At 51.1% G+C, this 13,692-nt stretch overlaps 7 protein-coding genes across 7 annotated transcripts; 1 reads left to right on the forward strand and 6 right to left on the reverse strand.

Moving 5' to 3' along the window:
- Positions 1–81: 81 nt before the first annotated feature.
- Positions 82–694, reverse strand: HETIRDRAFT_451308 (uncharacterized protein; the record flags this gene model as incomplete). The annotated part of the gene is made up of 3 exons (XM_009547886.1): positions 82–101; positions 162–486; positions 551–694. The coding sequence occupies 3 exons, from the start codon at positions 692–694 to the stop codon at positions 82–84; spliced, it is 489 nt and encodes a 162-aa protein (XP_009546181.1).
- A 304-nt stretch (positions 695–998) lies between these two features.
- On the reverse strand, positions 999–2,299 carry HETIRDRAFT_434099 (uncharacterized protein; the record flags this gene model as incomplete). Its single annotated transcript, XM_009547887.1, has 6 exons — positions 1,888–2,299; positions 1,713–1,829; positions 1,538–1,660; positions 1,434–1,488; positions 1,274–1,382; positions 999–1,215 (listed from the first exon to the last, which is right to left on the reverse strand). The coding sequence occupies exons 1-6, from the start codon at positions 2,287–2,289 to the stop codon at positions 999–1,001; spliced, it is 1,023 nt and encodes a 340-aa protein (XP_009546182.1). The 5' UTR covers positions 2,290–2,299.
- Positions 2,300–2,431: 132 nt separating this feature from the next.
- HETIRDRAFT_409435 (uncharacterized protein) lies at positions 2,432–3,184 on the forward strand. Its single transcript, XM_009547888.1, has 3 exons — positions 2,432–2,896; positions 2,964–3,037; positions 3,092–3,184. Exons 1-3 carry the CDS (start codon positions 2,457–2,459, stop codon positions 3,112–3,114), a joined length of 537 nt encoding a protein of 178 aa, XP_009546183.1. The 5' UTR covers positions 2,432–2,456; the 3' UTR covers positions 3,115–3,184.
- A 173-nt stretch (positions 3,185–3,357) lies between these two features.
- Positions 3,358–5,828, reverse strand: HETIRDRAFT_51882 (uncharacterized protein; the record flags this gene model as incomplete). Its single annotated transcript, XM_009547560.1, has 8 exons — positions 3,358–3,847; positions 3,911–4,062; positions 4,126–4,230; positions 4,286–4,369; positions 4,493–4,858; positions 4,920–5,250; positions 5,338–5,588; positions 5,658–5,828. 8 exons carry the CDS (start codon positions 5,826–5,828, stop codon positions 3,358–3,360), a joined length of 1,950 nt encoding a protein of 649 aa, XP_009545855.1.
- Positions 5,829–7,359: 1,531 nt separating this feature from the next.
- HETIRDRAFT_317133 (uncharacterized protein) lies at positions 7,360–8,709 on the reverse strand (the record flags this gene model as incomplete). Its single annotated transcript, XM_009547889.1, has 9 exons — positions 7,360–7,438; positions 7,494–7,693; positions 7,759–7,883; positions 7,936–8,018; positions 8,072–8,136; positions 8,190–8,273; positions 8,328–8,445; positions 8,501–8,565; positions 8,620–8,709. Coding segments are annotated over 9 exons (909 nt in total), but the record flags the coding sequence as incomplete, so codon positions are not given.
- Positions 8,710–9,482: 773 nt separating this feature from the next.
- HETIRDRAFT_156259 (uncharacterized protein) lies at positions 9,483–12,163 on the reverse strand (the record flags this gene model as incomplete). The annotated part of the gene is made up of 8 exons (XM_009547890.1): positions 9,483–10,066; positions 10,120–10,357; positions 10,413–10,900; positions 10,964–11,135; positions 11,198–11,288; positions 11,346–11,504; positions 11,561–11,623; positions 11,691–12,163. The coding sequence occupies 8 exons, from the start codon at positions 12,161–12,163 to the stop codon at positions 9,876–9,878; spliced, it is 1,875 nt and encodes a 624-aa protein (XP_009546185.1). The 3' UTR covers positions 9,483–9,875.
- Positions 12,164–12,905: 742 nt separating this feature from the next.
- Positions 12,906–13,472, reverse strand: HETIRDRAFT_451314 (uncharacterized protein; the record flags this gene model as incomplete). The annotated part of the gene is made up of 3 exons (XM_009547891.1): positions 12,906–13,076; positions 13,141–13,188; positions 13,245–13,472. 3 exons carry the CDS (start codon positions 13,470–13,472, stop codon positions 12,906–12,908), a joined length of 447 nt encoding a protein of 148 aa, XP_009546186.1.
- Positions 13,473–13,692: the final 220 nt, after the last annotated feature.

Genomic DNA, 13,692 nt, shown 5'->3' on the forward strand with positions numbered 1-13,692 from the left:
ATGAAGACTGGTAAAATGGCGTCAAACCATAGCCTTCCAGAGCCAGACCTTGCCACCGTATTTATCCGAGACTGAATGCATTTACGGATCGATATGAAGTTCTACGGAGGCACGCCACGCGCAACTCAGCCTCCCCTTTAACACTTACTGACCCCTCGAACCCGTGTTCAATAACCGCCGCGACTCCTTATCCCGATTGACACGCGAGCGCTTACAATTTCGACCGGCGTTGAGTACGAATTGTAAGAAGGGGTCCGTTTCGCTTGGCAATCTGAAACTAGCTTCATCCAGCTTGCGTTTCGAAGAGGTCTTCGGGGGATCTTGGTCAGATGTCACGTTCGGGGGAGTCGAGAGTGTAGCCTTGGACTCTAGATGGTCAGGTGGGGTGAACATAAATTTGCGCGCGCGAGGGGGGATGGCAAGAGTGTTTGGATTGCCCTTGCAGGAAGAGGAGACCGGGTGAGAGCCTTCTATAGCTGGGAATACCTGGTAACGATCACGTTAAGCGGCAGGACACATAACAAGCAGGGTTAAACAGAGTGGAACTCACCATACAGGCAGCCTTCCAGGCGAGTAAGGAAGGAAGCGGGCGAGGAAAGACACGGCTGTAGCGTGCAAGCGGGGAGGGAGGTTCGCAGACAGTTTTGTACCGCGGAGGGGTACGCGGAACTTGGTACAAGATGACGGCCGGCATTGTTGATCAATCTGCTGAAGAAAGAGTGTGCAAGTCAAAAGAGCGTGAGGGATTAAAAGGTGTTTCTGGGAGTACAAGGAGCGGAGAGAGAGAGAGGAAAGCAGAGAACGAGTGGGCAAGCTCGGTTGACGTCATGCTTGGTTTGGTGACAGATTTTCCATAACGGGAACCAGGTTTGCCGAAAATAGAAGGTGAGTTTCCTAAAGGAGTGAACCCAGCAGATATTTCAAAGGAAACACCAGCACAAATACATTGTGGATGTCGGTATCGAATCCCACAGTCACTCAAGCACTCACAGCTTGGCTCACTCCACTATCTCCTCCGCATCATTATCGTCTTCCCTCTGCCGCGCTCTGCGCTGAGCATTTTTTACTTTGCGCTCCAAAGCTTTGTCCGGCTTCAAATCATTATAACAGATCATCTTTCTGCAACCGGCTGCAGGGCAAATTTTCTTCGTGGCCTTATTGGAGCCAAGCATTTGCCGAATAGCCTCTCCAGAGAAGGAGTGGGAACAAACCGTACTAAGGTAAAGGAGGTTAGTCACACATATCACACTACGACGGGCAAGAGGTAACTCACGAGGTGAGGGGATCAACAAGGAACGTTAAAGTTATAGGGCACTTGAAATCTTGCATGACACCTCCGACGAGAATATCATCGTCATCGTCGTCACTGACATCGTCTTTCTCTGATACAAAGCATGAGACAAAGCATCGTTCAAGACATTATTCATACAAACCTCGAGGCAAAAATTCGACAACTGGTGGCATCGCATCGTCCGGATTTCGTACCTCCTATACACACGTATAAGAAGGTGAAAATGAAGAGCAGGAGACTACGCACATGTATGGCTTGTCGGAAATCTGCATAATGTTGATTCCTGCCGTACTTCTGACGAGTTGTCTTTTTCTTGTATTTGTCGATCTTTCCTTTCACATCGTTCTCATAGCGATCTAGAATATCTGACTGCAGATGATAGCCGTTATATAATATATAGAACGATAGCATTAGTACGTACGATCTCTTCACCACGGATGACTTGTTGGTGAAGCTCTTCGAGCGTCCTCTTATGCGCGGAGATTTCCTCATCTATGTCGACCATTTCTCGCATTAACTTATCGAGATGGATGAGTTCCTAAATGCAGGCTGTCGACGTTGGAGAGTAGCGATACTGAAGAATTAGATTAGCGTACCTTCTCGGCAGCTTCATCGTCCCTCAGCTCAGCTACGGCGCTTGCTACGTCGTTGAGAAGCGCTGGCGCGCTGTTCCTGACATTTTTCTCTATCATTGCCCAGTCCGCCGCGATACCCGTCAGTTTAGAGCCTTCGTTCTTATTCAGGGGTTGATTGCCAAATGTTTCTTTGTCGAACGGAGTCATATCGCCTCCATTGCCATCTTCAGGGCCAGGCTGATCGTCCTCATCTTGGCGTGCCGTGGCTTTCTTCACTTTGGATTTGGAAACCTTGGAACTGCGACGCGGTAGATCTTCTCCATCCTCGTCGACTGCATCATCATCTTGCTGTTGGGAGAGGGTGTGCTCCTCAATGTGATCGGATGGGGTGGATTGAGCGCGGCGCGAAGCTTTACGAGGCATCTTATAAGACTGTGAATGAAGGAGATGGTTAACGAGATGGCATTGGTTCTGGACGCGTCGCGCGTAGGTCGAGTTTAGGGCAGGGTGCTTCGTGATCTCGGGAAATGCCGTGCCTTTCGTCCAACTCATAGGCGTCGTTGCCGACGACGAGCAATAAACCGACCACGATGCTCTCAGCGTTGCGCGCGTTTGCGCGCCCTCCTTCCCTGTGTGCCCCTTTATCCATGCGCACAACTGGCTCGTCACATACTCCTTTGATGCTTCCGAGGCGCTCAGCAATTCTCCCCCTCATCCATCCTCGTGCCTTTCATGCCTCCCCACCCTCGCTTGTTACCCTGAACCAGGCCATGCGCCGTAAAGCGCCAAAGAAGCGCAACTCGTCGAAGGCTCCATTGCTGGAAAATAACAGTCAAAAGAAGGGCGTTTGCGTGCAGATCTTTGTTGTCAAACCGAAGAAGCCTAACTCAGCCAAGCGCAAGGTTGCGCGAGTGAAGCTCTCCTCAGGGAAGACCCTTCAGGCTTACGTCATGGGCGAGGGGCATAATCTGCAAGAGCATAGTGTTGTGCTGGTCAGAGGAGGTCGTGCGCAGGATTTGCCGGGTGTGAAGTACGTCTCGACAAACTACGGTCCTGGCGCTTCGGTTCGCTAACTCCGTTTTTGACCGACTTCTTAGATACAAGCTTGTACGTGGAGCTCTTGATTTCGGTGGAGTCGTGGGTAGGGTCAATGCACGGAGCAGATATGGAGGTGCGTCTACCGTCATCTACCAAGTATTTCTCTGACGGACGCTCGCACCTACAGTGAAAAAGCCCAAGAAGTCATAGCTTATTCGTCGTCTCCACTATGTTTCCATTTTCTTTTGTTTTCCCTTGACCTATGGATTGGCTGCTCGTCACTGCTAGCTACTAAGTACACAGCATCCGTGTCGGAAGGGCAAAATGATCCCCGGTGCGTGCCCATCCTACAAAATAATGATAAATTGCAATACACTGCGTCCACATCCGAGATACCGAACATTCCAGGGGGCAGAATATCGCAAACTGATACTAAAATAATCAATGTCCTCTTCATGTCCTGATCAAGCCTCCAGCATGTCGTAATTTCTCTTCTCTCTCTTTCTTTGTCCGTACCACTTTCTCGATCTCCGCGTTCAGTGCCCAACACCACACATCTCTCTCGACTCTGCTTCTCGTCCTGAACACCATCAGCTTCCTTTTGGTGCTCAAATTAGGAACTGCCTCCTTATCCTTTCCGACCCTGTTCCCCTTACCTGGCCGTTCGGTTATTCCGGTTTCCACGTTCAATGGGTAATAGTACACCACAAACAACGTGTCTTCGTCTGGATCGGCACTTTCTAATCCGTCTTGGTATCGCCGAGCCATTGGTGGGGTGTTGGGTTTATATTGACCTCGAGGCAACGATTGCGCCGCGAACACGCCCGAAGCGATATAGGCGTCGAGCAAACTGATTCCTTTTCCTCGTCTCCGGTGGTGTACCGAGTTGGTCTTCATGTGATATTGAATGAGGTGACCTGCCACGATAAAAAGCTGGACGTGCCTATTGGAGGAAAGCTGATTGTCAGTATGGATTGTAGGTACTCGCGAAATTGTCAAGCTGAACACTAACTTGTACCGACCACGAAACCCTTTCTGCACGAAGACTCGCCCCGTTTTTGTGATGGCCCGACACCCATCCAGTACACACCAGTTGTATAGGTGATTCAGCGACGGCAGGATGGCGCTCAAATCCGATGCCGGTTCTGGTGCGGCTTGCTCGTTGTCCACGTTGATCTTGCGACGCGGCGTTATACGCGGACGACCGGTCCCGAAATGCACAATATCCATCTCTTGACGAGCGTCCATATCATGACGTGCCTTCCAGTATTGAATCAGCGTGCGAAGGCGGTTGATCCATTCTATCGCTGTCTTGCACGAGTAAGTCTGGTCTTATGCAGTCAGTAGGAGTTGGAGTAGAGCTTGTCAGAAGACTCATTACTTCAAACCGTACTATTCTTCCTGTACTCATCACCAGCTCGAAACACCGTCGCATTCGTATATGCACACGATCTTGCGCTGGTTTCTCCAGGCCTTCCTCACCTCCCACATCGTTATCGTCATCTTCGTCCCCATCCACCTGAGCAAAGCACAGGTCATCGTCTCCATAAGCCTCCGTTTGCACATTTTCTTGAAGAGGCGGCACGACTTGAAAGGCGCGCCGAACGAGTACGATACTGCGCAGATCCGTCACACCTCTCGCCTCGGACACTTGCTGTGCTCCGCGCCACGCCTCCTCATTTCGCATTGTAGTATGAAAGTCGTCGTCCAGAGAAGCGGGCTCGGGGACGCTCCCCGGTGGGCGTGGAGGGTGAGCTCTAGGAGGGGGTAGGGAGAAGAGCAACCCGTCATGTATGGTGAGGTATATAGGCTGCCGGACTTGCGTTGCAGGTTTAACTCGTTCGAGGAACCCTTCGATTGATGGTGGCTCCTCCAATCGTACACCGTCCTTAAGATGTACCCGCGATGGGAGATGTTCGCTCCTTCGGATTTCAAGGTGTGCTGCTTTACCTGCCTATGAGTGAAACAAGGATTGAGAGTTCGTAGGCCCCTTAGGTCAAAAAAATGAAACAAACCTGGCTCAGCGCGAGTCCTGCAAGAACAGCCCACTCTCTTTCCTTCCCCTCAATATCTTCCTGCCACCAAACCCAATCCAATTGTGTGCCCATCCTCCAAGCAAGCTCAAGTTGAGCCCCCATCTCAAGCTGCCGTTGTATCAACATCTTCCAGTCCTGTATCCGGCCTAGAGCTTTGACACAGAGTTCTATAAGATTGGCCTTGGTGAAAGAGGTCAGGTCGGCATTCGTTTGATCATTGGCTGAATCTGGAATGTCGATTTTAAGCCGAATATCCACCAGAGGCACACGAATCTCAATGAACGGAGGAAACCTTCCACCGAGTCGACGCCTGAATTGATATAAAAATCACCTTTCAGTAAATGGAAACACGACAAGTAAACGAAGATGAAATTGATGATATTCGGGTATGACCTACCATAAATGCCATGTCCAGTCGACTGCGCGAGAGCGTCTTCGATGTTTGAAAACAAAAATATTGAGACCCTCTTTCGCGCGATGAAAATGCCACCGGCTCTTCGAGACAGACTCCACCGCGGTAGGAGGACATGCTATGCAGAAACTGAGGTCTGTGAAGGAGTATAATGACAATTTAGTCCGTGGTGTGTTGAGAGGCGCAATGAAGGCGAGGTGCTTATGCCCAGTCACCCACTCCTTCAGCGGAATGGTCTGGAGTTCAAGTCAATTATCAGAGTTTCGGTGATAACATTCAATCGAATTGAAGGCGGTGGAACATACATAATCCTCGTATAATTCTATTCGGTCTTTCCGCCAAACTACCATGAACTCAGCCCAATCTTCGTACTGCAGATGCTGAGTAAACCTGTTTTGATTTTCATCGAAAGTCGCTCCTAGTGATCTCTCCCTAGTATATGAAACGCGTACAATCATTCTGTCTGATGCAATCATGAACGGATTAGTTTATGAAACGAGGGATAAACGTCAAACTGCACCTTGCATGAAAACGTCACCTGAGAGGGCTCGCCCTGGTACTGGCGGACGAGGAGGCTCAAGCGCTTGTTCTTGAGCAGCCGCGGCGCTGGACTCAGGCAAATCTGCTCCTTCACGCGCAAGAACCTCCTGCGGCGATGCAGATGATTGTTCTAAAGCGTCAGGATAGTGGACTGCTTTCTTCTTGCCCTCACTCGTCCCTACTGCATTACGAAATGAGGATACATGCGCATCAGCCATGTTTTCGTCACTCCTAATTTGACCTATCAGAGAGTCCTTCAAGATGGGGCGCGGTAGAATGTCGGTCTGCGCTTTGCTCGGTGGCTTAGTTTGAGCGACTAGAGAAGAGGATCGAATGAGGGAAGTGGCAAAAGGAACGTGTACAGACTCGTCCTCGGGAGGCCAGTGATATTCGGCGGATGAATGCTCATGAATTGATGGAGTGCCTGTAAACATTTCAGGGGCTTCAGAGGAGGGACTCAAATGTGACCGAGCGGTCGTGAAGCTGTCAGCAGTAAAAGTCGACATGGGCACATCAAGGTGCACTTGCGAGGTGGAGGCGGCGAAGTCTGAGGTCGACCTGGCGCTTTTGGGGAGCCCGCCAGAAAGTATGTTGATCCCTATCAAGTCCCCGACTTCAAAAGAACCACCGACCCAGCGTCTGCGCGATATGTTGGCATCCTTTTTCCTGCGCTTCCACATCCTTCCCCACTCGCTATCCATCCACAGTCTCAGCATCTCGCTCCGTGTCTGCCGCTCCTGCTGCTCTCCCCAATCCGACTCCCTCCCACCTTGCTCGAGGAAGAACTGGAAGGCATAGTCCCGAAGAACGCTAGTGACGGCGTTGTCCTCGTCTTCATCCGATACAATACGATCATAAAGTCCAAACAGTCGAGATGCCTTGTGCTTCATCTGGTTGTTCTGCTTCTCCGTCTGTGATATGACGCGTTCAGGCATAGGTCCGATGAAGAAGCGACGATGAATATGTGAGCCATCAAGTCGCGTGTTTTCGAGACTCGGCGTCGTGAGGATAGGATGCAGACGCGTCTGAGAAGATACCATGCCTTATGTTAATGGCTAGAAATAACCCTTGGTCATGGTCAACGTTGATGATATGGAGTAGGGAGCACCGTGCCACTGTGGCACAGCTGCAAGAGATCATTGACGTCTGTCTCGTCATCGGTAGCCTAGAAAGGAAATACGGGGTAACAGCCAACGAGTACCGAGTCCTTCAAGCTCCGTTCATGTGGAAGGTTCAACGTTCAATTTTGATCTATGTTGCGCGGAGTTATGGCCATTTAGAAACAACGATTAGTAATTGTCACAAGACAAGTTAATTAGATGTCTAGAGTAGTAATGATACAACGAGTGGACACGAATACAACCATGTGCATGTATTACAAATGAGTGGGGATGAATGTAGTGCTACGAGGATAGTCTATCGTGAAGGTGATGGTATAGTGAGTATAACTCAGAGAAGGCGTGGCAGCTACTGATGAACAGCCTGTTGCTTATCTACCATCTGATGCGAATCGTTCACATACTTAGCCGCTGCGGCCCTGTCAAATCTGGAACGAAGAGTCAAGGAGATGCAACGAATCAAACGCCAAAGCGGCTACGCACTCGATGAGTTTTCCCTTGACGTGCATGTCAGGCTCCCGCAGCGCAAAAGGATTCACGTCATCCTTTTGGAGGTTTGCGAGGGAGTGGTTGACGAAACGATGTGTCGACTCGTCTGAGCGGACAGCATAGATGACGTCGAGCATGGTCGCATTCGGTGCAAGTCGCCAGTAATCCTTGGCGATTTCCGGAGCCGGCTTGTCCTTCCTGATCGCACAAAGAGAAAATCAGTCAAGAGCAGGCTACAGAGAATCTGGAAGGGGCGAACGAACCATAATGGTAATCGGCCGGCCTCAAGTTCGTTTATGCAGCTTGAATAGGTCCTGACCGCCTCCTCCTCCAGATATCCAACGAAACGATGGCAGGTACTTGGCGAAAAGAGATAGGAAAAGACTACCAAAAGATCATGAATATACCATTGAAAGACTCATCGGTGAGAACGCACAGAAGATATTGTAGAAGACACCCTGTGCACCGAGGATGAGTGCGCGGAAGAAGATCCCAGGATTTCGAAGAGTCATGAATGTCCTATGACGCACAATTGAGACGGTTAATAGACTTGGAAAGGATAGTGATTGTACATCAGGTGCATCCGCTCATTCTCTGCTTCTTCGAGCAGTGTATGGATCCATCCAGAGTCCCTCCGCTGAGAACAATCTTTCAGGATTTAGTGTGGGGCAGACACAATGAAGCACGAACCATCAGACGAAGACTTGTCAGGTGACGGACAGTCGCAGCCACCATTCCAGGCACACCTGCGATGGATTCAAGGAACAAAATGCGCTGAGATACTCATTTGTTAAAACTAGCGGTTGATTATTTTTTATGGTGACTTACATTCAACCATTCGTGTTCGTTCATGACGTAGCCTCCCTTCCGAAGTTCCTCTAGAGTCATGGTGGAGCCGGCAGGTACTGTCTTGTGCTTGTAGCCAGATACTAGGTCGAAGCCCCATCTACCGCGAATCGTTAGATTGTTGTTTGACACTCGATCGCCGAGAAGTATGGTACCTTAACAGCTTGGCAAGTCCAATGGCGAACTTATCTGAAAAGTTCTTGCCATCGCGGTGAAGAACCTAAGGGTGGATCATTAACCAAACGAAAAAAAAAGTGGACAAAAAAATACAAACCTCGACGGCTTTAAGTTCATCAGCAGAATAAACTGGATGGAAGAGGACCCAGTCTCCCTTCACCTCGCCACCCGTAGGGCTCGTGGCGATAATATCCTGTGGGATGGATTGATCCTCTGCGGTATTGTCACTATACGCGACGAGGAAGCAGTAGACATGTATACGAACTCAGATGGCGACCCTCAGCACCAGCGAAGGCTTCTTCATGAGTTTTTTTTGCATGGAGGTCGTTGAAACGCGACGCAGAGGTAGAGAGAGACCGGCGGGCAAGAGACAGACCTAACGCAGAGCGGTAGAGAGGTGGGGCGCGCGAGGCGGCTGTTCTAAGCATAGCCAGCAGAGGTAAGGTTAAGCGCTTGTGGTAGGACGGTATCGGAATGCTGAGGGCCTCGTTTGGCATGGCGGACGTGCTTTTATATAGGCCAGTCGGCCCTAACTGGAACCCGCGGTGCTCCGAGAGCGTTGTTTTGAAACCCGAGTCGCTCCGCATTAGCATGATCGGTGTGTTTCATTGGCCAAAACCGAGTCAGAAAGATCCGAGCGGTCAATTTCTTGTCGTCTGCCAACACAGCAGAATGCGTGGACCTAGATCTTGCGTCAGTGTGGCCAGCAAGCAGACATCAAGTTAACCCAAACCGAACCCAACGGCACGCCCCCGACAGCATTCGCATCACGTGCTGAGACCCGAGCGAATCCCAGCCTCGGGCTTGCTCTTGCCTTTGGGACAGTGGTCGAATCATGCGGCAATGATTCTACTTGCAGTACATCGAATACTCAAGCAAGCCTAATCACCGAAATGTGCCAGTGGCGCATCGGGCGCATGTTATTTATATATCTTCGGCGGATGTCGCAAACATTTGTGTCATAACCGTTGCTTTCCGTCAATGATTATATCAATGATTAGGCCATACTCCGCTGGCTGTCAGCCAACCACAGAAGTAACAGCACTGCATCCAGAGAACGATTTCGCTCTTAGAAACCCACGCCCTTGGCCATGACCAGGGAGAGTCTCAGCTGGTGCCTCACTTGGAAGGTTCATCATTTTCTGCGGCTATTTAAGGTGCAATCAAGGAATCTCGACTTTTTGTGGGACATCAACTCACCTGAGTCCGTGATATGGTACACCTCAACAGACCAATGTCATAATCAGATGACAATGAATGGCTCAGGGCTCATGAAAATCGAGGTATCTGAAGATAGGTCTATTAGATTTCGACGACACTGTACCGTACCCCGATCCCGAGATCTCTGTCACATTATAGTTTTGGCTTGGCTGTCTCCTTTGCAGCTGCGGAGGCGGCAGCACGGTCCATCATCTGCCGGACCTCAGTCGCAGCTTCCGCAAGATAATGCTTCAGCACCGCCGTATCCCGCTTCAAACTCGTGATTGTCCACCGGAGGTAGTTGTCACCAATCGCATACGCCAATCCGTACCCATCTGGGACGACTAAGGAAAGAACTAAGAACGCTTGGTATTTTTTCAGCGTCAATAGCACGTACCTTCGCCGTAGCCCCACCCATCGAGGAATGGGGACGACAACTGAGATGTCGACAGCTCCCAGTGACTTGTCCGCGAGAACGCCTCATCTTGGTATATCTGAGGCAATGGCTCGCCTTCGCGCAGCATCTTCTTCAGACCGTACAAATGACGGTCGATGCCCTGTCCATCCGCTGCCCACGCAGCATATTGTACGTGCCGAGACACAGCGCGGCGGAACAAGTTCGCACGATGTTCATCCTACAGAATTCGAGATAAGCGCTTGGAAAGGAAATTGTGATGGAAGGAGACGTGCAGTAGCGTTATGGTCGTTCATCGCGTCGACCCATGCCTTGCTCTCAACGCTCGCGCTACGGAGCACTTCGGTCCGCCCCAGCTGGAACTTGCGCGTCTGCGTGCTCTCATATGTGACTCCAGGACGCCCAGCCAGCTTGTAAAACGCAAGCTGCTTGACGAGCTGTGCCCATGCATCTGGCGACGCCTTGAATTTTTTGATGTGCGACTTTCCGTACCCCTCGTAATGTAACACCTCGATGTCGTGCGCCCCCACGAGCTCATCAAAGTGCTTCTCAGCCGTACGTACGTCCGAAAGGACCGCGTCATTGGTTTCGAAGGTGACCTCTTTGGGCGTAGGGAGGGATGTAGAAGATGTTGAGGGCCCAAGGTTGACTTTGTTTGCAGCGAGGGCCGCGATGATGAATTCATTCGTCCGGAGCGTGGGAGTGCCGTCCATACAAGAGTGCTCGCCAAGGAACCCGGAACGACCATTGTCAAACACGATCACTGGGGCACAGTAAATCAGTACTGGTGTTTTATCTTGCGAATGGGAGCAAGGAAAATACCGACATTGATGTTTATCATACCAACGGTTACGCCCATTTCCGACCCAACATGCCCATGATATGTCCTCACGGGTGACCGGTTTTGTGTCATCAAGGGCGACAATGATCATTGCAGACTCGATGCGCTCCAATGACGCCTTGTTCTTTGGGGAAGCATCAAGAAGGCGTTGTCTAGCCTTTTAGGTGAACGGCCGATTCAGCGATCCCGTCATCGGTGTATTGACGGAGAAAGGCATACGTTTGTCCAGATATCCCTGTTCTCGCTCGTGAGTGCACCAATGGGCACACCTTCCTGCGTTCCGGCCAGCCGGATTACCTCTGATATTTGTCTGTACGAAAGAAATACTCTGAGAAATTGCCCGGGTTATGTAGAATCGAGAACGTACGCCTCTAGGTCTGCAGCACTGAGTTCCGTTCCGTCAGGATGTGCGAGCTGGACCTCGAAGAAGCGATTCTTGCGAACAAAGACGACGTGGTTATACTTCTTTGGGTCAAATTTATGGGCGGTATCAGAAGGGATAACGGGGTATCGATTTGCATGGAAACTAGGCACAGTCAGGTCAGCAAGACAAGGTCCATGCGAAGGCATACGAAGACTTACAGCCATTTGTACGAAGACATGCAGAGAGGCGCACCGCGCACTTTCTCGGGCTCCAACTGCTCCCTGTAAATATCTCGATTAGCACACATGAACCAATAAAGTGTAACTTTTACTGGGAATATTGACGCACGTCTCTACGAGCTCCCGGAATGGAAGCAAAGCTTTAATCAGACTAGCTGCTCGTTTCGCGGGATCGCGACGCGTCTTGTCATCGACATGGACGTAAAAATAGCTGACGTTCACGACGACAGAGTCCCTGTAGCCCATATACGCCGCGTCGTTCCACCAGTCCGCCAGCCAGCTCTTCATCCCGGGTTCTGCCGCGCGGGCCTCCAGACGTTTCTGGAGCTCCGCACCCTGAGGCGACGAGCCAAAGGCACGTACCGCTGCCTCGGTGCGCGCAAGCTCGGCAGCATTCAAGTGTGGGCGCACTGTCTCGAGGTATTTTGAGAGCGTGGAAGGCAAGGGAGGGACGGGGAGCCGCGGGAGGGATGCTTGGTAGCGCAGCATGGGTCCAGCGTTGGGGTCAGCGATGTAGCCTTCAGGAACATCAGCAGCAGAGCCCGTGGAGGACGAGGAAGACGAGGAGCGAGATTTCGGCATTGAAGAGAGCTGGACGTGCACGCAATAAGCCACGGTCAACTAATGAATGCGGGGTAAATGGCTCGGCACACGTACCAAGGAACGCGACGCGCGGGGTGAGATGCGATGGCGCAGCCGAAGCATAACAATACGTGCACTGTAGAAATGCAACAAATGAGAGGGACGCACGGAAGAAAAGGCGTTCCGTGGAGATAGAGAGGGAGCTCACCTTTGCAGTCGCGGATGGCTGTCCTTTGGCACGGCCCTGCCTATATAGCCCGGATGCCCGATGCCGGTTGCGGCAACACGTGAATATTTACAAGCATTGCAGCCAACCCCTCCGTTACAGACACACACAGGGCAAGAGCGTTTCTTATCTTTTCCCGTCCATTTCACTGATGGAAGCAGTTGTATTCTGTCTCCATACGGGCCGTGCGTATTTCGAAGTCAACGATTCAGAAGTCCTGATTCATCACGGTGAACACGTCGTCACTCACTCTCAAAACTAGACGCCCTTGCCTTGAAACTCGAAAGCACGAGTTGAGGGGTTTCGGCGTTCGCCATGATCACGAAGAACGTAAAACATAGCCATTCGAGCGTGCTGGAATTCTCTCGTCAATCGTAATCTCGCAATCACTTGGTGAGTGGTAGACTGTTTAACTGTACTATATTCCACGACTCTATGATTATTGACTGGGTGGCTACACTTTATTGTCGATCGTAGAAGCGCATATTATAGGTGCCGTAGACCAGACGGGATACTCTAAGTCCCACCGGCCGCCCTCCTCTCCGTGGACAAGCTGTCTACGAACTCGTGCACAACCGCTATTTTCGGCAAGCCATCTTCCCATTGCCCTCCAGGCCGGAAATAGAAGGTGAAGAAGTATTCGTTTGTGTACAACGTGCCATTTGCTCCGGTTCCGTATGACGAAACCTGTGAACAGAGTGTAAACTGCTGAGCCATCTGGAGCCAATAATCTTCGAATGCAGGCACTGACATGAACAGAGATCATGCTCCCTGATTCGACCAAGTCATGAATGACGAACTGCAAAATTCGTGAGGATGGCCCGTTCTTATCGTTCTTACCCTGAACTCACTGACATTGAAGAGCGAACGCTGTCTCTCGAACCCCTCCTCGCATGCCCTCCTCCTCGTCACCACGGGTCTCTGGAGTGCCCTCGGGAGCACGTGGTATTCGACGTCGTCCGCGAAGTGCGCGCCCACATTCCTCTCGAAGGAGCTGAAAGTCTCGGCCCACCTCAGGACGCGCTGCACTTGCGGAGAAGGGTTGGCGGGTGGCATATAGACTACCTCCAGAGGGCTCGCCATTTTATTTGTGGATCGTGGGGTTCAGTGACTGATGTCCTGCAGGCTCTCTTTCGGCTCTTTATACCGCTTCACCGACTCAGTTTTTTCCTACGGATTCTTTGTCAGTGGCAGAGCTTGCGCGTCATTTTGGGTGCTGACTGGTCTACGGACGTCTTTGGCATCAACATCGCTATCGAAGGCCTGCATGAAAAGCGCGTATGAAGGTTCAAGATTGGACGCG

This window comes from Heterobasidion irregulare, assembly GCF_000320585.1.
Source record: "Heterobasidion irregulare TC 32-1 unplaced genomic scaffold scaffold_05, whole genome shotgun sequence".
NCBI lineage: Eukaryota > Fungi > Basidiomycota > Agaricomycetes > Russulales > Bondarzewiaceae > Heterobasidion > Heterobasidion irregulare.

Bases quoted from the DNA above. Each gene is read 5' to 3' on its own strand.
- HETIRDRAFT_409435 (XM_009547888.1), top strand. From the start codon at position 2,457: ATGCTCTCAGCGTTGCGCGCGTTTGCGCGCCCTCCTTCCCTGTGTGCC. The intron at 2,897-2,963 runs GTACGTCTCGAC...CCGACTTCTTAG, and splicing joins CAGGATTTGCCGGGTGTGAA to ATACAAGCTTGTACGTGGAG. The intron at 3,038-3,091 runs GTGCGTCTACCG...TCGCACCTACAG, and splicing joins TGCACGGAGCAGATATGGAG to TGAAAAAGCCCAAGAAGTCA.